Genomic DNA, 24179 nt, shown 5'->3' with positions numbered 1-24179 from the left:
ATATATATATATATACACACACACACACACACTCCAAATCATATTTAATGTTTTTAAAATAGGCTATATAAAATAGTAAAATAGTTCCAACAGATTTTGCTGTGGTACCGAAATTGGTACCGAGTACCGTAAAATTTTCATGGTATTGGTACCGACTACTGGAATTTTGGTACCATGACAACACTACTCTAAAGTATATCCAATTTTCATTTCTATAGTATTGTCCCTTGACTGAAATGCAAGGGGTGTACTGTGTATATATACTGTGTGTGTGTGTGTGTGTGTGTGTGTGTGTATATAAAATACAGTCAAACAAAAATGTATTCAGAGACCTTGAACATTTCATTCATTAATACAGTTTATTCACTATAGTTTTAAAAAAAATAATAAAATGTGACAAGATCTCAGAGTTAAACTGTGTCAGAAAACATTAATATTTTGAAAACATGAATAATTTTTGGTTCCAAATTTTTTTGATCAGTTTCATTGCAATTTTTTGGTATAATATGTCACATTTTACTTTATTTTGCTATCCTCACTTACATAAATGAACTATAGTGTCCTGCACCCACTAGTAAAAATATATAAAAAATATTAAAAATGTCTGAATAATTTTTGGTTTGACTGTATTTATATAAAAGAAATATGTGTGTTTATGTTTATTAAATATTAAATGTTTTATTTTACAGTGAGATATTACAATAGTAATGTTTCATTATATAATATTATTTCTTAGTTTCTTAGTTTATTATATATATATATATATATTATATAATTAATATGTTGTATTATATTGTGTTATATTAAATAATTATTATATAATTTTTTTCTTAAACTAAATGATTTATCATATTATGTTTCTTAAATACTAAATGTTTTATTTTACAGTGAAATATTACAATAGTATTATTTGTTGTTTTGTTTTGTTATATTATACTGTAGTTTACGTTTTGTGGCAATACAAGCAATCAAGCAGTTGAGAAGCTGTATCATATATATGCGAATATATTATATTATTATTATATTATTTTTCTTAGTTTTTACAGTGAAATATTACAATAGTAATAGATCTTTAGTTTTTATGTAGTATTTTTTTATAATTTGATTTAATAATAATAATAATAATAATAATATTTATTATTATTATTATTATTATTGTTATCATTTTAAAGCCTTATTGATTTATAATCACACATTTTTGTGTGCCAAATTGTACAACCCTACAAACAAACACAGCAAACCTGTTTTTTTGTTTTGTTTAGTTTTTTTTTTAATCAGAAAAAACGCAATTAGATTTTTTTTTTCCCCAAAATCGTGCAGCCCTAATCCTAACTATAAACCTAAACCTAAAATCTGATTGATTGATAGCAATGCTGTTTCAGGACCAACAAGTATTAAGTGTGCTTCATATGTCCATGCAGACACTCCGTCACGCTCCAGCTGGGATGAAGATGACAGCGGATATTCCAGCTCACGTCACTCACACTGGGAGAGCCCGTCTCCTGCTCCCTCGCACCGGGAGTCCGAGCGCAGCCATCGTTCAGTCCGCGACAGTGAGAGGAGAGACAGGTATGACTCACTGATGAATGTTTGGTTGACGGTTATTTGTTGGTGACATGGTTTGTGTTGGTCAGAAGGAATATTAACTGATGTTACCTTGTCAATTTTGTTGTTCAGGTCAAGTAAACCTCAATATCCAGCAGATACTCCTCTACCAACTCCATCATATAAGTACAACGAGTGGGCCAATGACAGGAAGCATCTTGGCTCCACTCCACGCCTGTCCAGAGGAAAAGGTAAAGACACCCCTTACAAGTTATTTTTGTGGAGAATGTGGTAAAAATTTGTATGTGATTATTTTTTTTAACATTTTAAACTTAATGTAATTTAATGTACATTATATAATTTTTATTTATTTTTAAAAATTCCAAAGTCTATATTTATTTGTTTGTTTGTTTGTTTTACTGTTTATTTATTTCTTTTTGACTAGTAATATTTTTCCTATTTTATGTTATTTATTTTATAATCTTTTTTCATTATTTTTAATCAGAGTATTGCCAATTTCTCCCAATTTCCTAATGTCAAGAACACACATTTATGCAAATATGTGACCTTAACACGATTAACATAAAAATTGCATATGTATCATGTCGATATACACTTACCTGCAAACTTTTGGGGACAACAGTAGGATTGTTTTTTTATTTATTTATTTATTTTTGAAAGAAATTGATACATTTATTCCGCAATGGTTGCATTCAATTGATAAAAAAATACAGTAAAAACATTTACATTGCATGTTACAAAAGATTTGCATTTGAAACAAATGCTGTACTTTTGAACGTGGTTTTATCAAAGAAAAAAAATTCCACACTTTATTAAACATCATATTTTTAACTAATAATAAGAAGAAATGTCTCCTGAGCAGCAAATCAGCATATTAGAATGATTTTTGAAAGATCATGTGACACTGAAGACTGGAGTAATGATGCTTTATCATCACAGAAATAAATTACATCTTAAAATACTGTATATTTAAACAGAAAACAGTTAATTTAATGGTGATAATATTTCACAATATCACTGTTTTTATTGTATTTTGATCAAATAAATGCAGCCTTGGTGAACAGACATTTCTTTCAAAAAATAAAAATTGTACCGTCCCCAAACAGTAGTGTATGTACAGCGTCTATAGTGTTGTATTTTTATGGCTTCTTGCTTTGTAGGAGATAAAAGGGAGGATAGAGAGGACGGCATCCTGTTTAATAATGAAGACGAGAAGGAACAGTGGGAGGAAGATCAGAGGGTGAGTGCTCTTTAAAGTCAACATGAAATCAAAATTGACCCTATTTATGTTCTTCAGATTCTTAATATATGTTCCTGGTTTAATGTGCGCATGCTATTTCAATGTCATCAAAATGTAATAACTAGATCCGTCTCTTAATTGATTTTTCTTTTCCACTGATGTCATATAGGCCATATGGCTTATTGAAAAATAATAAGCAATAGCCAGATATCTGTTGTTTTAGCAAACTCACAATCAACTCTGGCTCCATTCTGGTATGTAATGCCCACTATTCATAATTCAAACAACTCATGATCCAATCAGTTCCTGCCTTACATTGCTTTTCTTATTGAATATTCAGTTACATTTCATTTTAAGGTACTGAATAATAATAACGTATCCCCATACAAATAGTATACTCGCGCAGGGCGAAATATACAATATAGCATATTTCAACTTCTTGATTGTTTGTATCTCTGCAAAATGTAAACTATATTATCGCTCAGTGCTATTCTGCTAATTGTGAACATAAGGCATGTAAATATAAAGATATTCTAAACATTAACATAATAATTTTCTGTAAAGCTGCTCTGAAGCAATGTGTTTTGTGAAAAGTGCTATACAAATACATTTGCTGTGACTTGACCTAGAACAAAGTGTTATCAATATCCCAAAGTATGGAAGTGAAACGGTCTCCGCATGCCATTTCATGTTCAAGTTGGTATTTTGGTGAGTAATAACTGTGTCGTGTCCAAACAGCAAGCTGATCGAGACTGGTACATGATGGATGAAGGTTATGATGAGTTTCACAACCCATTGACGTCCAGCTCTGAAGAGTATGTGAAGAAGAGGGAGCAGATCCTACAGAAGCAGACCCAGAAACGCATCTCAGCACAGAAGCGGCAAATCAATGAGGTACCATTACCCATCATCACCCGTCTGCTCGGTACAGCGCTGAACGTACGCTGATGGTCAAAAGTTTGGAAGAATTATGATGTTTTTGAAAGAAGTCTCTCACCAAGGTTGCATTTAATACAGTAAATACAGTAATATTGTGAAATATTATTACAATTTAAAATAATTTAAAACTTTTATTCATCACATTAAAAACATTTATAATATTACCAAAGATTTCTATTTTAAATAAATGCTGTTCTTTTGAACTTAATATTCAACAAAGAAAAAAAAAAAAGTCTATTAAAATATTAAGCAGCAAAAACATGTTTTCAACATTGATAATAATAAGAACCATTATTAATAATTGAGCACCAATAATAATTGATCATAACTAAGCAGTAAATCAGCATATTAGAATGATTTCTGAAGGATCATGTGACATTGAAGACTGGAGTAATGATGCTGAAAATTCAGCTTTGATCACAGGAATAAGTTATATTTTAAAATATATTAAAGAATTCTAATTATTAATCTAATTATTAAACTATTAATCTAATTATTTTAAAATGTAATAATATTTTACAATATTACTGTTCTTACTGTATTTTTGATCAAATAAATTCTGCCTTGAGCATAAAGGACTTCTTTCAAAAAATAAAAAACAAACTTAATAATTACAAACTTTTGACTTCCAGTGTAGAGGTGGGTGATGTGAGCAAAATTTTATTTCACAATGACAATAAATATCACAAAATAGTGTTTTGTTATTTTATTTTTGTTGTTAAAAATATGAGCAAATAAATGTAAAAAAATGTTTTTTTTTAAAATAAGCAAATTACAAACAATGGGATAAAACACTGCATAGTCTACAGAGTATGAATAAAAAATTAATGGATTCTTATTAAAGATACGAAAGTTGTTCAAGAGCAGTGAGCGGTTTTCACCTCGTCTTTTGTTGTTTAATTAACATTAATGACATAGATAGCAGCATGTAGCATATATTAGGCTGCTGTCACTTTAAGGGTCATGACACACCAGCAATGTTAGGCCGTCAATGAGCATCTGTCGGTCTAGTTTTTGTGGTGTGTTCCACACGTCAGCTCACGTCGGTGGATTTGCTTGATTTTGCTTGATTCAGCATGTGTAATTGGAATCAGGGCCATCGGTGAGGGAATGAGTTTAGCGAACGAGTCGGTACATGAGAATAAAAGCAAAAGTGGTGAAAGCAAGCAAAGAAGTCAAGATGGCACAGACGAAAGGCTGTTCTGAGCATTCCAGCGTGTGAATGTTTTCATTAAAACATGAGCTGCCTGGAATGAAGAAAGTGATCAGCATGATTGATATTGTTAATGCTTTGTTTACGGTTTATATACAGTATCTGCAGTTTTCACTTTTTGAATAACGAATATAGAAACTATAGAATATATACCTGCTGATATAGACAGTTTTTTCCTTACACGTAGGTGCAGAACGCACATGCTAGTTGGCTGTCAGCTGTAGTCTTTGTGGTGTGTTTAAGAGCAGCTTTTTGGCCGAGATGCAGCCAATGCAAGGCGACAACAGTCATCTTTCAGCGCCGCTAGTTCTTTGATGTCGGTTTGGTGTGTCACAGCCTTAAGACCGAATGCATGGATCTAATATACTGATACACACTGTTTACTCACATGTGTGTTTCACTCCAGGACAACGAACGGTGGGAGACCAACCGCATGCTCACCAGTGGAGTGGTTCAGCGCTTGGAGGTGGACGAGGACTTTGAGGAAGACAATGCGACCAGAGTCCACCTACTTGTCCATAACCTCGTGCCACCCTTCCTGGACGGGAGGATTGTCTTCACTAAGCAGGTACAGACATGTCTATGCATATATGTGCGTATTAGTGAATCACCAAACTTGTGAGTCTTTAAGTGATAATTTTGCATTTGTCCTGCGATTCCAGCCTGAGCCGGTCATTCCAGTGAAAGACGCCACATCAGACATGGCCATCATCTCCCGCAAGGGAAGTCAGCTGGTCCGACGACACAGAGAGCAGAAAGAGAGAAAGAAGGTGCACATCTGGTTATTATGTTTCATTTGGACTCCATTCTCACTCCAGGGCAGCAGTGTAAATGTAATTGTTATTGCGTTTGGTTCTTCCACCTGACAGGCACAACACAAACACTGGGAGCTCGCTGGCACCAAACTGGGGGACATCATGGGAATCAAGAAATCAGAGGAGGAGGGATCAGATGGAAAAGCTGTTGGAGAAGATGGAAATGTGGATTACAGGTAGAAATTGTGTGTGTGTGTGTATTTATAAAGACATTTATAATACATATAAAACATTTACAAAAGATTTCTATTTGAAATCTTAAATTCTATAAAAATATTCTATTCATCAAGGAATCCTGAAAATAATGTATCATGGTTTCCACAAAACTATTAAGCAGCACAGCTGTTTTTATGGAAGCTTGTTTCTGCCACAGAATAAACGATAATTAAAAGATAATTGTGACTTTTTTCTCGCAATTGCGAATTTGTTTCAATTCTGACTTTTTCTCGCAATTCTGACTTTTTTTCCCTCACAATTCTGACTTTTTCTCACAATTGCGAGTTTATATCTGGCAATTCAGATTTTTTTCTCACAATTCTGATTTATTTTCTCAGAACTGTGAGATATAAACTCGCAGTTGCGAGTTATAAATTCCAAAAAAGTTAACTTTTCACAATTACGTGTTATAAAGTCAGAATTGCAAGATAGAATTTAGATAGATTAAAGTTGTTAAATTTCGAGAAAAAAGTCGAGATAAAATGTTGAGAATAAACTCGCTAAATTAGGAGAAAAAAGTTGTTAAATTACGAGAACAAATTTGTTAAATTATGAGAAAAATGTCATTAAATTTTGAGAAAAAAGTTGTTAAATTACGAATTTGTTCTCATAATTTAACGACTTTTTTCTCGTAATTTAATGACTTTATTCTCAACATTTTATCTCGACTTTTTTCTCGAAATTTAACGAGTTTTTTTTCATAATTTAATGACTTTTTTCTTGTCATTTAATGACTTTATTCTCAACATTTTATCTTGACTTTTTTTCTCGAAATTAATGACTTTTTTCTCATAATTTAACAAATTTGTTCTCAACATTTTATCTCGACTTTTTTCTAGAAATTTAACGACTTTTTTCGTGTCATTTAATGACTTTATTCTCAACATTATATCTTGACTTTTTTCTCGAAATTTAACGACTTTTTTCTCGTAATTTAATGACTTTATTCTCAACATTTTATCTCGACTTTTTTCTCGAAATTTAACGACTTTTTTCTCGTAATGTAATGACTTTATTCTCAACATTTTATCTCGACTTTTTTCTCGAAATTTAACAACTTTTTTCTCGTAATTTAATGACTTTATTCTCAACATTTTATCTCAACTTTTTTCTCGAAATTTAACGACTTTTTTCTCGTAATGTAATGACTTTATTCTCAACATTTTATCTCGACTTTTTTCTCGAAATTTAACGACTTTTTTCTCGTAATTTAATGACTTTATTCTCAACATTTTATCTTGACTTTTTTCTCGAAATTTAACGACTTTTTTCTCGTAATTTAATGACTTTATTCTTAACATTTTATCTCGACTTTTTTCTCGAAATTTAACGACTTTTTTCTCGTAATGTATTGACTTTATTCTCAACATTTTATCTCGACTTTTTTCTCGAAATTTAACGAGTTTTTTCTCGTAATTTAATGACTTTATTCTTAACATTTTATCTCGACTTTTTTCTCGAAATTTAACGACTTTTTTCTCGTAATGTAATGACTTTATTCTCAACATTTTATCTCGACTTTTTTCTCGAAATTTAATGAGTTTTTTCTCGTAATTTAATGACTTTATTCTTAACATTTTATCTCGACTTTTTTCTCGAAATTTAACGACTTTTTTCTCGTAATGTAATGACTTTATTCTCAACATTTTATCTCGACTTTTTTCTCGAAATTTAACGACTTTTTTCTCGTAATGTAATGACTTTATTCTCAACATTTTATCTCGACTTTTTTCTCGAAATTTAACGACTTTTTTCTCGTAATTTAATGACTTTATTCTCAACATTTTATCTCGACTTTTTTCTCGAAATTTAACGACTTTTTTCTCGTAATGTAATGACTTTATTCTCAACATTTTATCTCGACTTTTTTCTCGAAATTTAACGACTTTTTTCTCGTAATTTAATGACTTTATTCTCAACATTTTATCTCGACTTTTTTCTCGAAATTTAACGACTTTTTTCTCGTAATGTAATGACTTTATTCTCAACATTTTATCTCGACTTTTTTCTCGAAATTTAACGACTTTTTTCTCGTAATTTAATGACTTTATTCTCAACATTTTATCTCGACTTTTTTCTCGAAATTTAACGACTTTTTTCTCGTAATGTAATGACTTTATTCTCAACATTTTATCTCGACTTTTTTCTCGAAATTTAACAAGTTTTTTCTCGTAATTTAACAACAATAATCTCGAGATGGTTTTATTTTTTTATTATTGCTTGGCCCTAATCCTCTTCCGTAAAATACAGTTATTCTAAATTGCAATAATATTTCACAGTGTTACTGTTTTTAGTGTATTTTTTGATCAAATAAATGTAGCCTTGGTGAGCATTAGAGACTCCTCAAAATATTTCTTTAAATATTTAAATATTTCTTTATTTATTTCTTATAAGTCTTTTAAAGAGTATTGTAGATATTTTACTTTTTTTTTTAAATATATATCTCACATGTTGTATTCCTAGCTCCCCTTGGCACATTTAAGCATGTTTAAATTCTCTCCACTAAATTTTACAGTCCCCCACATGCCTTCCCCCACAATCTGCTCAGAAATTGTGAAATCTTTCTGTGCCTCCTCATCTTTCTTACCTTTCAATCTTTTCAGAGCGGAGCAGAAGTTTGCTGATCACATGAAGGAGAGGAATGAAGCGAGCAGTGATTTTTCTAAGAAGAAGACTCTGTTAGAGCAGAGACAGTATCTGCCCATCTTTGCTGTTCGCCAGCAGCTGCTCAACATCATCAGGTCCTGGTGACACTCAAATCAACTCACTTACATCAGCTTCCTTACAAAATCTGCCACTAAATTTGTGAGCTCATTTATCTGCACACCTGGTATGCTGATGTTTTCTTTGTGTTATGTATCTTCTCTGGCAGGGATAACAATATTGTGATTGTGGTGGGAGAAACGGGCAGTGGTAAGACGACTCAGCTGACACAGTATCTTCATGAGGACGGTTACACCGGCTATGGCATGGTGGGCTGCACACAACCTCGCAGAGTGGCAGCCATGAGCGTGGCCAAGAGAGTCAGTGAAGAAATAAACAGTAACCTGGGAGAAGAGGTTGGTGCCCAACATCTTGGCTGCATTTACACTGCCTGAAAAAATCCATTGTTCTGCTCACATCTGACACAGATCAGAATTTATTGCACACGTGTAAACACAAAAACCCACACCAGATCCGTTTTTTTTCGCTTCCGATCTGAGCCACTTCCAAATGTGGTTTTAAATCAGATACATATCTGATATCTGGACACCTGACCTACGTCTAAACACGCATTCTCCTTGAAATTTCCAAGCCACCACAAGGCGAGGGCAATGTTTGCCTATAAAAAGATATGATTTTAATGTTGTATTATGAAGCAGTCATGATGTATGCGCTCACACTAAAACTCACAGCCTTTTTTGTTGAGGTGGATGGGAACTTTATATGTCTATATATCTAGATATCTTTCCCTATATGAAAGAAATTGCTTACACACACACATTTCAACCTCTGCCCAGTGAATTTTATAAACAAGCTTCACTACTGAAATGAAAACATAATATTTCTCAGCAATGAGGTGATAACTTTCCAGCTTCATCCTCTCGCATGTTCTCTCTCTTGCTCTTTTTCTCATTATCATTCATATTTGAATTAATTCAAATAAATGTAATCTCACTGTGCTACTTTATTTCACTTCAGAATTGTCTAACAAGTCATAGATAAAATTACAAACAAAAATGACTGTTTTTCAGTCTATATCCATTTTTCACTGCAAAACATCCCTGACAGCTATTAACTTATCCATGTTGGCAAATAATCAGAGCCACCCGACATGCAATATATTAATTATTTTAATAGCACGGCCATTCAAAACCCGAGGGTCTACCACCGACGATCATTTTGGCTGGGAATTAATTGGACTGGTATCCGATATCTGTGTTCAAAGTAAGTTTAAACGGCAGGGCCAAAACATTGGATATGGTTAAAAGATCGGATCTGTGTATTTAGACTCGCAGTGTAAACACAGCCCTTGTGTACCTGGACCAATTTTCTGTCCATTCACTTGAAAAAAGATATTGATTTTTGGGGACATCCTGCCACCTGGTGGATTTGAGGTGACATGTATTTTACCCTAATGAGAGGATGATACTATGGACTAATGTTAATCAGAGTTATTATCAAAAACTAAACTAAAACCATAAAAAAAAAAAAAAAAAAAAAAACATTTTTGTTACTTGAAATTAAATAAATGTTAACTAAAAATAAAATATAAAAAACCTTAAAATTAGGCAACATTAACATTAATTTAAGTTGAAGTACTAAAATAACTAAAACTGACATCAAAATTAAAAATTATATAATTGTTATATTATAACAATTGGGCAAGAAAAAGTATGTGAACCACTTGCAGAATCTGTGAAAATGTGAATAATTTTAATAAAATAAGAGAGATCATACAAAAAGCATGTTATTTTTTGTTTAGTACTGTCCTGAGTAAGATATTTTACATAAAAGATGTTTGCATTTAAGTTCACAAGACAAAACAATAGCTGAATTTATTAAAATGGCCCCATTCAATAAGTTTGTGAACCATTGATTCTCAATACTGTGTGTGGTTCACCTGGATGATCTGGATGAACTGTTTTGTTTGTTTTGTGATGGTTGTTCATGAGTCCTCTTGTTTGTTCTGAACAGTTAAACTGAGCTCTGTTCTTCAGAAAAATCCACCAAGTCTTGCAGAAATTTCAGTTTTGCCTATTTGAACCCTTTACTTGACTGAATGATTTTGAGATCCGTCTTTTCACACTGAAGACAGCTGAGGGACTCAAACACAACTATTAAAAAGGTTCAAACATTCACTGATGCTCCAGAAGGAAACATGATGCATTATGAGTCGGGGGGTGAAAACTTTTGAATTCAAATATCAAGGTAAATTGTACTTCATTTTTCTTCGGGGAAACATGCAAGTATCTTCTGTTGCTTCAGAAGGGCAGTGCTAAATGAAAAACAATGATATTTAAACAAAATAAGAAAAATTGTGACATCTTCATCCTGTTCAAAAGTTTTCACCATCCGACTCTTAATGCATCGTGTTTCCTTCTGGAGCATCAGTGAATGTTTGAACCTTTTTTAATATTTGAGTTTGAGTCCCTCAGTTGTCCTCAGTATGAAAACACAGATCTCAAAATCATTACAGCCACTGCTGGAAAGGGTTCAAATATGCAAAAATGCTTGAAAACTGAAGAATCTGCAGGAGCTGGAGGATTTTTCTGAAGAACAGAGCTCAGTTTAACTGCTCAGGACAAACAAGAGACTCATGAACAACCATCACAAAACATAAAAACAGCCGTAGATCATCAGGTAAACACACACAGTATTGAGAATCAGTGGTTCACAAACATTTGAATGGGGTTATTTTAATAAATTCAGCTATTTTTTTGTCTTGTGAACTAAATGCAAACATATTTTATGTAAAATATCTTACTCAGGACAGTACTAAATAAAACATAACATGCATTTTGTATGATCCCTCTTATTTTATTAAAATTATTCACATTTTCACAGATTCTGCAAGTGGTTCCCATACTTTTTCTTGCCACTGTATGTGTGTGTATATACAGTATGTATGTATTATATAAAATTATATAATTGTATTTTTACCATTGCTAAGGGGTTTTATTGCTTTAATGTGTATACCAGGTTGGTTATGCCATCCGTTTTGAAGACTGTACATCAGAGAAGACTGTAATAAAATACATGACGGATGGGATTCTTCTGAGGGAATCTCTGCGGGAGTCAGACTTGGACCACTATAGCGCTGTAATCATGGACGAGGCCCATGAGCGCTCCCTCAACACTGACGTGCTCTTTGGGCTGCTCCGAGAGGTGAGCCACGTCTTCCAGCTTTCTGTCCTCCTCACTTTCACATGAATTGGAGGAAGGATTGTGTTGCATACTGTTTTCACCCTAGTGGTTTTCATATACCAATTTGATGTACATTTACATTTAATAGAGTACTGTTGAGTTTAGATTTTGATACTGATGAGTCACTTTTGGATTACTTAGGTGGTGTCTAGACGCTCAGACTTGAAGCTCATTGTCACATCTGCCACCATGGACTCGGACAAATTTGCGGCATTCTTCGGCAATGTTCCTATTTTCCACATTCCCGGCAGGACGTTCCCAGTGGATATCTTGTTCAGCAAGGTGAGGTGTTAATAGCATCTTTAGTTAAAGCTGGTTGGTGTGCTGTAGACTGACGCTGAGTGCTGGTGTGATTCAGACTCCTCAGGAGGACTATGTGGAGGCGGCTGTGAAACAGGCCTTACAGATTCATCTCAGCGGGATGTCGGGTGACATCCTCATCTTCATGCCTGGTCAGGAGGACATTGAGGTGAGGAGATTCTATAGTCGTGCTGAAGATGTTATGAATGGAATCACAGTTTGTAAGTGTATAAAATATGCCGATTTAAGTCAGATTTCTTGGAACATAAGAGTATGTATATTAGTTCGAAATATAGTGATTGTTAAGTTTGTGTTGTCTAATGAGGCATTCGTATAATATACACATGATATCTGTGCTCCTTGCAGGTAACATCAGATCAGATTGTGGAGCGATTAGAGGATCTAGAGAACGCTCCGGCCCTGGCAGTGCTGCCCATCTACTCCCAGCTGCCTTCAGACCTGCAGGCCAAGATCTTCCAGAAGGTAAACATTCTGTCTCTGTTGGACACTGGAAGATCCTTGATCATGAGACGTTTGTGAACTAAACCTGTGTGTTTACTGACAGGCTCCTGATGGAGTGAGGAAGTGTATTGTTGCTACAAACATCGCCGAGACGTCTCTGACAGTGGACGGCATCATGTTTGTGGTGGATTCTGGTTACTGCAAACTGAAGGTAAAATGGAACTGCTATGAATGATCAGTCTTTAATAGAGGAATTGCACATATGATGCTAACAGAAGTATTATTTTGTGTTGTTTAGGTGTTCAACCCTCGCATTGGCATGGATGCGCTGCAGGTGTACCCAATCAGTCAAGCCAATGCCAACCAGCGGGCTGGCAGAGCGGGCAGAACAGGCCCAGGACAGTGTTACAGGTAAGATCACTCAGTTCCTCCCTCAAAGCCTCAATGCCGAACATCAAAAAAGACTATCAAGAACCCTCTATAATGCGAGTAAATCAGTCGCATATGTGACCAAATTTCACGAGAGCCGACTAAAAAATGTATTTAATTAGCCAATGGCTAGTAAATTGTACGATTACTGTCGCCTTGTAATTAAGTTAGAGGCAAAAAATAAGTTATACAAGATATCATTTCATTGCCTGCTGAACTTTACACACCGTTGCTTTGCTTAGAGCGCCCTCTGGCACATTCTGTCACACAAGCGCACTCGCCGTGAGAGAAAAGAGAGAGTGCATGCATTCCTCGTTGACAGAACTGTTGCCGATTTTACGCATCGTCGTGAAAGTTTATCATTTGCACTTGTTTTTAAGCCTTGCTAGTTTAAACATTCAAGCGCAAGAAGACGCGAAAGATAACTTGTGCACGCTGTGTGAGAAATTTTGTGTGCGCAATCTGCACATCAGAAGCGAGCGGCCAGAAAGCCGCATCTGACAGCATGTGAGTACTGAATTAAGTTCTCTTTCACGTGCTTGAACAGAGTTTCACGCAAAATTATGTCAAAATGCCTGTCTTGGCGAGTATGCTAGTAAACATAGTCGGTTATGTCTTAAGTGAATGTAAACAGCCGAGAAAGAAAACGTGTAACAGTATCAGTAAATTGGATCAGTGCATTAGCTCTTAAAGTGACAGCAGCCTAATTTTCCTTCTGCTGCCTGTGTTTTTAATGTTAAACAACAGACTGTTTACTTGACTTTAATAGTGTATGAAATTTGTTTTATATTTATATTTTATGAATATAGAATTTTTTGTAGATTTTTTTTTTTCATTTGCATTCTTGCATTCCATGTAAAAAAAAAAAAAAAAAGTCTGATGAGTAAAAAAAAAAAAAAAAAATTACTAGCCAATGGCGACTCAAGCTTCAGTGTGTCCATAGAGGGTTGATAAAAGAAGTCTAGCGATCCAAAAACATCATTAATATATTTGTTTATCCATATTTAGAAACGATGTATCACTTGCTTAAAAGTTGATCGTCCTTGTGCAAAGGGGCAAAAAGGTTTATGACAATGACTTTCTCATTTTGATGATTTCACCATGATTTTGTCGTTGTGTGTTCTACTTTTTAGGGATGAGTTTTTGCTGCTTAATATTTTTTGTGGAAACTGTGATTAATTCTTTGCTGTTTTGTAGCATAAAATAGAATGAAATATAATATGCTGTACAGTGCCTTTTTGAGACAGAGATGCTTCAAAGGAGGCTGGAAATTGAAGTTACGCTTCAATGGAAGTAGCGACAGATCTTTTCTTCCAAATTGTGATGTACATCTGAGTGTAACAGATTATCGAAAAAGAAAAACTGTAGGGCAGGACTTGTTTCTATGCAAAGGTTGTTGAGACGTGGGCATTTGAAAGTGGAGGCAGATGAACGTGATCTTCTAAGCGGGGTTTAAGCTCAATAAATGATTGGAGAAGTCCTGCATAATTCACCATAAAGATGTCTGTCATTTCACCAGTAGATTCGAGTTAACGTATTTTGATTAAAATTACAAGGTAAAAAAAAAAAAGGTACACACATGAATGGTTTTACATTTTTATTACATGCTGACTTTAAGGTGAGAATCAGTTGATGAATCAGTTTTTTGATCCAGTATACTGAAACGAATCATCCAGATGAAGTGAATCGTTCAGGTGTCTCTGTGGTGTAAATACAGACTCTGGCCTCTCTTTGCTAATACAGGCAGATGAACAGTGTGTCCATGAGCTTTATTCTTCTTTTTACTCACTCTTTTCTGAAACCTCTATCAGTGAGGCAGGGCGACTGCAGGAGGGGGACGGGACAGTAATCTTGAGAGGATTTCACACAGTTTAATTTTTTGTTTACACCTCTGAGGATTTGAGACAAAGGCTCCTCTGGGCTTTTTGACTGTGACCTTTTTCAAATCTGCACAGCCCCAAAGATGCAATGACACGCTGTCTCGCTGTTTTACAGTCACACAAGTGATTGTTTTGCCTCCCTGTGAGTGTTTTTGGTTGCTCGTGAAAGTGTGTGGCACATCTAGGATTAGTCGCATGCGTCCTTTACCAAACATCTGTGCATCAAGAATCAATTCTGTTCAGCCAGGCGCTTTGTAACGTGGCCAAGAGCCATGTGCGTGTGTGATGAATGCGTAACTCAAAAGCTCTGGCTGTGATTGCGGCACTTTCACAAGAGCCAGAAGGACTGATATGCATAAATGCATACGCTGTACTACAGAGCTTCCCAGAGTTACTTCTTCACGCCATCTTCTGAGGGATTATCCATTTTGTTGAATAGCTGCAGAAATCTGCTGTTCTCTCAGATCTGTCTTTATGGAGCAGCGAGGAGAGCTGTGATATTTTAAGATGCTCAGAGGCAGTTTGGATATAGCTCATTGTTAAGGGCTTCCCTCTAGCTCTTCTAAAGGTTGGAGGTAGAGAACTTTTTCATTGGTGTGTTACATGCATGCATATGTCATGTATAAGTCTTTATTTGGACTTTTTGCATTAAATGTTTATTCAGATTGTATCTTGCCCAGTTCTCTTTAATTTTATTCCATACCTTTCTAATAAAATGAAAGCATTTAATTCATCAAACTGGTGCAGTTGAAGCAAATCACTGCCAGTCAGAACATACGTAAATACAGTTATGTGCAGTGGGTTTTTGGACCAATGAGATTTACACTGTGGGTGGAGCTACCCAGGTCAACTCATACTATGCCCTAAAAATACTGTTTTTGAGAAGGAAAAAGTACATACATTTGAGTGTGTAGCAGAATAGTAGGCAAGCTTTGGGACATTGTCATAATTGCATCTTTAACGGAGCACTCTGTCACGTGCATCGTGTCACCATTTAAACTGGCCTGTCAATCATCTCGTCACAGTTAAAATCCTTCATATTTAATTTAATTAAGTAGTACATTGATCTGCCAGTCGTGGGTCTTTCATGCAGAAAACTCTCTTCATGTGTTTGCATAATGATCCATTTAAAAGTTAATGACCAAATGTATATTTATAAAAGTTCACAATGCTGTTGGAGATGAAATATAATGTAGATAACATTGGAATAACAAGGAATACACTGGATTTTTCGCTCGCCACTGTATCACATTGTGTCAGACATGTTATTATGAAAATGAATGGATCTTTCTTTCCATTGTGTTTGTTCACTTCAGGTTGTACACTCAGAGTGCCTTCAAGAATGAAATGCTCACCACCACCATCCCAGAGATCCAGCGCACTAACCTGGCCAATGTTGTGCTGCTGCTCAAGTCACTGGGAGTGCAAGACCTTCTGCTCTTCCACTTCATGGATCCACCACCTGAAGACAACATGCTGAACTCCATGTACCAGCTGTGGATCTTGGGAGCTCTTGACAACACAGGTGAGACCACTCAGCCTCAGACATTGAATCAGCATTGGACCACGAAAATCTCTCTTAATTTTAATTTTTTGTCCCTTTTGCCACTTTTTATCATAAGGAACAGTTAGAGTGAATCTGGCTCTTCAGAGACATTAACTACTGTATACTGTATTGGATAATGGTATTAGGAATGATCAAATAATGTCAGGATTAAGTGTGCGTTTATATGTTGTAATTATGACATAGTGTGACATAGAAGGCCACATTCATAATAGGAAACCAGGAAAATGCTTGATGGTGAGGTTGATTCTTTAATTTAGAATCAAAGCAATGCTTAAAATAGAGAAGCTAATTAATAATAATGATATAAAATAAGCAAGCAAAATAATATTTTTTTTGATAAATTTGTTTAATTGTAATGCACATGATATAACATTTTTAAAAATACTTTTATTTTGAATGCTGTTTAAAGTAGTGTTTCAAAAGTGGGTCGCAAAACTGTTTTAACGGGGTCGTGGAGTGTGTATTAACTTAATTCTAAATGTTTTTCTGATGTGAAACATTTATTTTGAAAGACGTGCATGAATGCTGTTGACTCTTCTGTCAGATGCAGTTTAAAGGTGCTACAGAGGATGTTTTGTTTTATACATTTTTGCAATATTACTTGAAACTGTCTTTACTAACTGATAAAAGACTATTTATTAGGTGCACTGAAAGGAATAATATTAATATACATCATCTGTGCACGAGGTAGGGCCTTAAAAACATCAGCCAATCGTTTACGCAATCGTCGCGTAAACGATTGGCTCTCTGGCTTGTCAATCACTGCCGTGACGTTCCTTGTGCGAGACGTGCGCGGCTGCGCGCTCCAGTAACTTTCCACACTCCACAGGCGCCGCATGCAATGTTTTTGTCAGGAGACAGGAGTAACAACTGCAGATTATGAGTTACCTGCGGTGAGTCCGACATAATGAATCCACTAACACGACACAGCGAATGCCGGTGGTAAACACTCGTGTTCCAATACTCGTGCACGAGTTTTGGGAGGTGTTCCCTCTAAATGAGTTGTGAAGGAGGGGGGCTGTTCTTACGCATGCGCTCATTTCAAAAACTCAGTCTTTGGTTTCTCAGTCGCCGAAAAGATCCTCTGTAGCACCTTTAAGTAAAGGACGCCTGAGAAACGTGTTGACCTGATTCAGTATCTGGTTCGATCAGTTGTCCTCCCTGTAGCACTAAGGTGTCTTACGTTATGAACATTGCATTTTATTGCTCTGTTCACATCTGCAGCCCTCTTGTCTCCCTGCAGCAGGACTATGGCATGTTCACCCAGGTGATCAGGGACCCTGGGAAACTTTTGTGATTTTTCAGAAGCAGTAGAAAGGTCTCTGTAGTTACTGTAACACTGACCTTAATGATTGTAATTTTAATTTTTTTTAAATTTTAGTTAGTGTGTAATGTTGCTGTTTGAGCATAAACAACATCTGCAAAGTTACAACGCTCAAAGGTCAATGCAAAGGGAGATATTTTCTTTTACAGAAATCGCTTATTAAGGACTACAACAAATGGCTGGTAGGGACTACAATGAGCTTCTTTCCGGGTTGCTGACATCACTAACCTGAAAATTTACATAAACCCCGCCCCTGAGAACATGCAACAAAGGGGGTGAGGCCATGCTTTAGACATGAGGGAGAGTTGTTGTAGTAGAGTGTTGTTGCCATGCCTGTCATTTTACGCCTGAACTGCTTTCACAAACGAGGGATCAATTCAACGCTGGATTTGCATAAAAGATTGAACATGACGGCACATGCTAGTCGATGAAGTTGAATCAACTCCACAGCAACTACATAAATTTATCCACTAACCAGTTCAGAAACGTCCAGTTTCATTCTAAAAGTTGTAACTTCTTCCTGAGTCTCTCCATCAGCGTCGACTTCCGGTTTGAACAATGTAAGGCTGAACACCGTTACTGACAATCCTCATTTTGGCTGCGTGAGATTCTCCAGCTTTGTTGTTGTTGAGCAACCGAAGCGTGAGCTGTTAAAGCTCCGCCCTCTTCTGGAAAGTGGGCCGGGAGCAGCAGCTCATTTGCATTTAAAGGGACACACACAAAAAATGGCGTGTTTTTGCTCACACCCAGTTAGAAGCAAATTTGACAAGCTATAATAAATGATCTGTGGGGTATTTTGAGCTGAAACTTCACAGACACATTCTGGGGACACCAGAGACGTATTGTAAAAAGGGCCATAATAGGTCCCCTTTAAAATACAGTATCCTCAAAAGGAATGTTTCTTTTTTACTGAGTATATTTTCACTCGTCAGTGTTTAGATATATCAATGTTTAAAGATAACTGATGGTAGTGACATTATTTTTTGGGGGGGGGAAATCTCTTGAGTGTAACTTGCATTCTGGTTGAGTAGATTTAAGCTTGTGAAGTGCTGCAGTGAAGTATTAAGGTCTTACTCAAAGTTCAGCTGTAGCAACTGAAGTAAAACTGTCTATGTGACCAGAGAGGGATCTCAATCTCATTTCCTGCGTATCTCTCAGGGTTTGTGGGGATTTGACTATGTGGAGCGCTTTTCCCTCCAGCTCTCGTCTCGTGTTAACAGCAGATTATTTCTGATTAAGGCTTACCTGCCCAAATATCTTCTCTGCTTTTCACGGCGCTCTCTCACTAATCTTCTTAGTCTGTCATGTAATCTTTGAAATCTGAGCTTCTGAAAAGTTTGATGAGAATCTCAATGTGGAATCATTTTCCCACCATCAGCACTTCTGAAAGAGGTGTGCTTTCTAATCCCTTTTGACTTTTGCCTGTATTTGAGGATGCTTTCTTCTCGTCTCTGTCTCAGGCGCTCTGACACCCACCGGGCGGCTCATGGTGGAGTTTCCTCTGGATCCGGCTCTGTCGAAAATGCTGATCGTGTCATGTGACATGGCCTGCAGTGCTGACATCCTTATCATCGTCTCCATGTTGTCAGTGCCATCCATCTTCTACAGACCAAAGGTATGTTACTAGGCTCTTTACTAGAACCTACTGACCAGCAAATGTGCTGTACATGCGGGTTCTGTTTCTGAAGTGCTAAAAAACTGCCTGTTACTCGTCTAGGGTCGAGAGGAGGAGAGTGACCAGGTGAGAGAGAAGTTCTCAGTGCCTGAGAGTGATCACCTGACATACCTCAACGTTTACCTGCAGTGGAAGAACAACAATTACTCCAGCATATGGTGTAACGATCACTTCATCCACACCAAAGCCATGCGTAAGGTGCGTCAACCTGAGGCGTCACTCTCAACCAATCAAATTCATTCATTAAAGGGGCAATATCATTCCATGACATGTTATTTAAAATTTTCCCTGAAGTCCACTTACAATTGTCAGAATGGATTTTCATGAAAAATGTTCAGTCTTTGACCATTACAGCTAATGTGCATATTCTTTGCTCCTGTCCCTTTAAGACTTCTAGGTAAATATTCTCTTTGCTTGAGAAATGAGTAACAATATAAGTTGGCTCTGTCCCATCCTGAAATTCTTCCATTCATACATTCATTATTTATTTAATCTGGAACTCTATATATATATATATATATATATATATATATATATATATATATATATATATATATATATATAAATAATAGAGAGAGAGAGAGAGAAATGTTCACAATTTTAATTTGACAACCAAATTTTTTACATTTTTAAATGCCAATCTAAAGATCAGACTGAAATAAGGAACTTTTCTAATGTTGAGGTCCTTCTGGATAATATTCAGAGATGTTATTTGTTGGCTTTTTAAATATTTAACACTACATTTTCTTTGAACGTTTAGTGCACAATTAAGCATGCTATTTCTTTTATTAGAGTTTACACTAATAACAATGTGTGTTCCTCACAGGTGCGTGAGGTTCGATCTCAGCTCAAAGACATCATGGTGCAGCAGAAAATGAACCTGATCTCCAGCGGCTCTGACTGGGATGTGATCAGGAAGTGCATCTGTGCTGCGTACTTTCACCAGGCAGCTAAATTAAAGGTTCACAGCTACTTAGCATATTTGGCAATGTAATGTTGGGTTCAGTTTCATCAAGCAACACCTGAAGTGATGTGTCTTCATGCCTTGTATCTGTGTGTTTAGGGAATAGGGGAGTATGTGAATGTGAGAACTGGGATGCCCTGCCATCTGCACCCCACCAGCGCTCTGTTCGGGATGGGCTACACCCCTGACTACATCATCTACCATGAATTGGTCATGACCACAAAGGTACTTCTTCCTCCTCAGCCCTTAAATGTGAAGTGACTTAAGTTAGAATGAGATGTGGTGCTTATGTGGGTGATACAAGTTTGAATCCAGTTAGCAACATTTCCTGATCCTGTTCCTTGTTCGGTTGTTTTTCCACTGTTGTATTTATAAACTATTTGTATTTGTGGTTACACTTTATTTTAAGGTATCCTTCTTTCAGTGCAATTATACATTTACACTCTTATGAACTGACTAATATTAATTAAAACATGTACATACTATAGGGTTAGGGTTAGGTTAGGGTGTGGTTTAGGGATAGTTGCGTGTAATTATGCATAATTTATAGTTATTACTATAGTAACTACATGCAACATGTAACAATAAAGTGTTACTGTATTTATTTATTCTTGTGATAAGTCTGCATTTTCAGCACCATTTCTCCAGTCTTCAGTGTCACATGATCCTTCAAGAAATCATTCTAATATACTGATTTGATGCTCAAGAAACATTTCTTCTTATTATTATTACATTTATTAACTGTTGAAAACAGTTTTTGCTGATTTAATATTTTTGTGGAAACCATGATATGTTTTTTCAGGGTTCTTAGAAAAAGAACAATTCATTTGAAAAAGTTTACAGTATAATGTTACAAAACATTTCTGTCACTTTTATTTATATATATTATATATATATATATATATATATATATATAGATAGATAGATAGATAGATAGAGATACATCAATCAGATGCAAAATATTTAATGCACGAATTAAAGAATTACTGTAGAAAATCAATTTCAATATAAACTAGGCATGTTTTACACAATGTTATTCACAAAATGAAGAAATATTTTTTTATTTATGAACACCAATATAGCATGGCAATAAGCATGTTAAATACATGCTGAGTTTTTTAGTGATACAAATTAATTTAATTAAATTGAATCAATAAATACATTTTGAATCAATTTGTTAACAGGCTGAACAAACTGATTTGCAGAAACTTCCAGACTTTTGTCATCATTTATTTATTTATTTATTTTTGCTTCTGACAAAAAAGCGCCTTAAAATCTTCATGCTATTCACAATAATTATTATTTAAAAATATAAAAAATATTATTTTGTAATTTTGTGAATATTACATTGCCTGGCCAAAAAAAAAAAAAAAAAATTCTTGATGACCTTTTTATAGAAATAATATCACAACATTTATTTCCATCAAGAGGTGCATCAATTTTTGGTCAAGATCTTTTATTGACAATGCAAGAGGTGAGCACTCTGTAAAGTCTCCTCCAGCACATCCCAAAGACTTTCAATGAATTTTCATGCTCCCTCCCAACCATTCTTTCACAATTTGAGCCTGATGAATCTTAGCTTTGCAGTCCTGGAATATGATAATGATACATCTTCCTACATGGTTGTTTAAGAAATGAAAAGCTACACACTCCATCAATTAGGGTTAAAAGAACTGTTGCCAAACATGCTAGAATCACTGCAATAATGATGCAATCATAGACTCTTCCAAAAAATCCAAACAGCGACTTTTTATGGGCCCTGCAGTGCATATCCCAGAGCCCTGGTAAATAGTTATTTGATGACACTCATGTGTGTTTTTGTTTTTCAGGAGTACATGCAGTGTGTGACGGCAGTGGACGGCGAGTGGCTGGCTGAGCTCGGGCCCATGTTCTACAGTATCAAACATGCAAACAAGAGCAGACAGGTGAGAAACATCCTTCCTGAATATCACAGATTCAACACTTGCAGTATATATCTGTCTCCATTTTGGTCTCGCTCACTTTTGGTCCCCCTTCCAGGAGAACCGAAGGAGAGCCAAGGAGGAGATCTCCAACATGGAGGAGGAGATGTCCCTTGCACAACAACAGATCCTTGCACGGAAAGAGGAGCAGGAGAGGAAGAATAACCTGGGCAGCGTCAGGTACTTCAGCCATCACAAATACTGCTGTCGCTCAGGGTTTAGAGTCACTTCCTGCTCTTTAGAACGACTGCTCGCACTCTCACGAAATCGGAATCATCCTATTTAGAAGGAAGCCATCAAATGGCTGCCGTGCTGAAATACTAATGTCGCAATTTTTGGGAAGACTATTATCCCCCTCACACCCTCCTCATCTCTTTCCTCACCTAGCGTCTCCTTGTCTTCTCCATGATGAGCTATTCTCACCTCCCGTCTCCACAGGAGAGAAAAAGAAATAATATTGACTCCTGGCTGACCCCCATTACTGTAGCAATTTAAATTGTACTGCCTCGGACGGGGAGGAGAGAGACAGACGCTAATTTTCAGACTAATCCTGGAAATTAATTTTACACACACCTGTCAGCTCCACAAAAGCGGAAAATGTGTCCTGTAAAATAACACTTCATTAATTAATCAGGACTTTTATCTCTGTATCAAAGCCTTCGGCTGACAGTCCGTGTGATGGACGTCCTGACAATAATCACATTAAAAGTGGGGATTAGACTTTTGATTTGCATGATGGGGAGATGGATAATTAAGGTGCCGGCCTCCCTCTTGGGTTCTGATGCCTTTATGGGGTTTTAAATAAGCTGATAGGAAGACGCTGTCTGATCTAAGATGAGATCACAGCTCATCTCATCTCACCTGACCTGAATCCTGCAGGACCCACAGGTCACTTAGAGGACATTTTACATTTCTTCTGAAGAAAACGCTTTGAAAAGCCTTGCCATATCTTTACCTTACTTTTCAGTGCGGAATTTAGCTAGTTTTTGTGAATGTGTGAGACTTAACTATTCATTAGCCACTACGGGGAAATAACAAGAAGAACGTGGCGTATAATTAAGACGCTAAAATAATATGGTAAGAAATACCAGTTTGCAATATCAAGCAGCATAAGTTTTGTACAGCTAAAAATAACTGGAAGAGAATGACAAATTTACAAATGGCCACTCTTATGTGAAACATAAAGTTGGTTGTGCTTGGTTGCCAGGGTGTTGCTATGTGGTTTCTTAGGTGTTCTGCTGATTTTTAGTGTGTTGCTAGAGTGATCTGAATCGTGAATCGAGAAATGATTCTGGATCGATTCTGAGATTTCCCAAATGCGTCGTGATTCTCTCTCGAATCGATTCTGAGCTTAGTTTTTAACAGCAATTGGCACCGCGTGTTTTAGAAACAGCCGTACTCTGCTTGCATCCAATTCCTTACACACACCACTTGAACCTTCTATAAAATAATCATTCATAAAGTTCGAAAAGGTTCAAGCGAATTACAAGGGTGTTTGCAGTGGGCTTTTCACATTAATCTTGCATCACAAAAGCATTCTGAGACTCAGCCGAATGCACGAGCGCTCTTCTTCGTGAGCATTTGAGCATGTGATTAAAAACTAGCCTAGAGCGCCATCTGTTAAAAACTAAGTTCAGAATCAATTCAAGAGAGAATCGTGATGCATTCGGAAAATCCCAGAATTGTTCCATGAATCGAGATGTAGCAGCCCTACTTTTAGT

At 35.9% G+C, this 24179-nt stretch overlaps 1 protein-coding gene across 1 annotated transcript in view; it reads left to right on the top strand.

Moving 5' to 3' along the window:
* dhx38 (DEAH (Asp-Glu-Ala-His) box polypeptide 38) overlaps nucleotides 1-24179 on the top strand; it is a 36592-nt gene that overhangs the window by 7631 nt on the left and 4782 nt on the right. The window contains 22 exon segments of the mRNA XM_048186085.1: nucleotides 1422-1569; nucleotides 1678-1796; nucleotides 2727-2806; nucleotides 3545-3700; nucleotides 5365-5526; nucleotides 5621-5728; nucleotides 5828-5949; nucleotides 8593-8730; nucleotides 8862-9048; nucleotides 11672-11857; nucleotides 12038-12178; nucleotides 12255-12365; nucleotides 12563-12679; nucleotides 12762-12869; nucleotides 12957-13069; nucleotides 16284-16492; nucleotides 19319-19473; nucleotides 19576-19731; nucleotides 20360-20494; nucleotides 20597-20722; nucleotides 22327-22422; nucleotides 22517-22638. Of these exon segments, the coding sequence (XP_048042042.1) occupies nucleotides 1422-1569; nucleotides 1678-1796; nucleotides 2727-2806; nucleotides 3545-3700; nucleotides 5365-5526; nucleotides 5621-5728; nucleotides 5828-5949; nucleotides 8593-8730; nucleotides 8862-9048; nucleotides 11672-11857; nucleotides 12038-12178; nucleotides 12255-12365; nucleotides 12563-12679; nucleotides 12762-12869; nucleotides 12957-13069; nucleotides 16284-16492; nucleotides 19319-19473; nucleotides 19576-19731; nucleotides 20360-20494; nucleotides 20597-20722; nucleotides 22327-22422; nucleotides 22517-22638 (2995 nt within the window).

Source organism: Megalobrama amblycephala, linkage group LG3 (genome assembly GCF_018812025.1).
Source record: "Megalobrama amblycephala isolate DHTTF-2021 linkage group LG3, ASM1881202v1, whole genome shotgun sequence".
Taxonomy (NCBI): domain Eukaryota; kingdom Metazoa; phylum Chordata; class Actinopteri; order Cypriniformes; family Xenocyprididae; genus Megalobrama; species Megalobrama amblycephala.
This window is presented reverse-complemented; position numbering and strand designations above follow the sequence as displayed.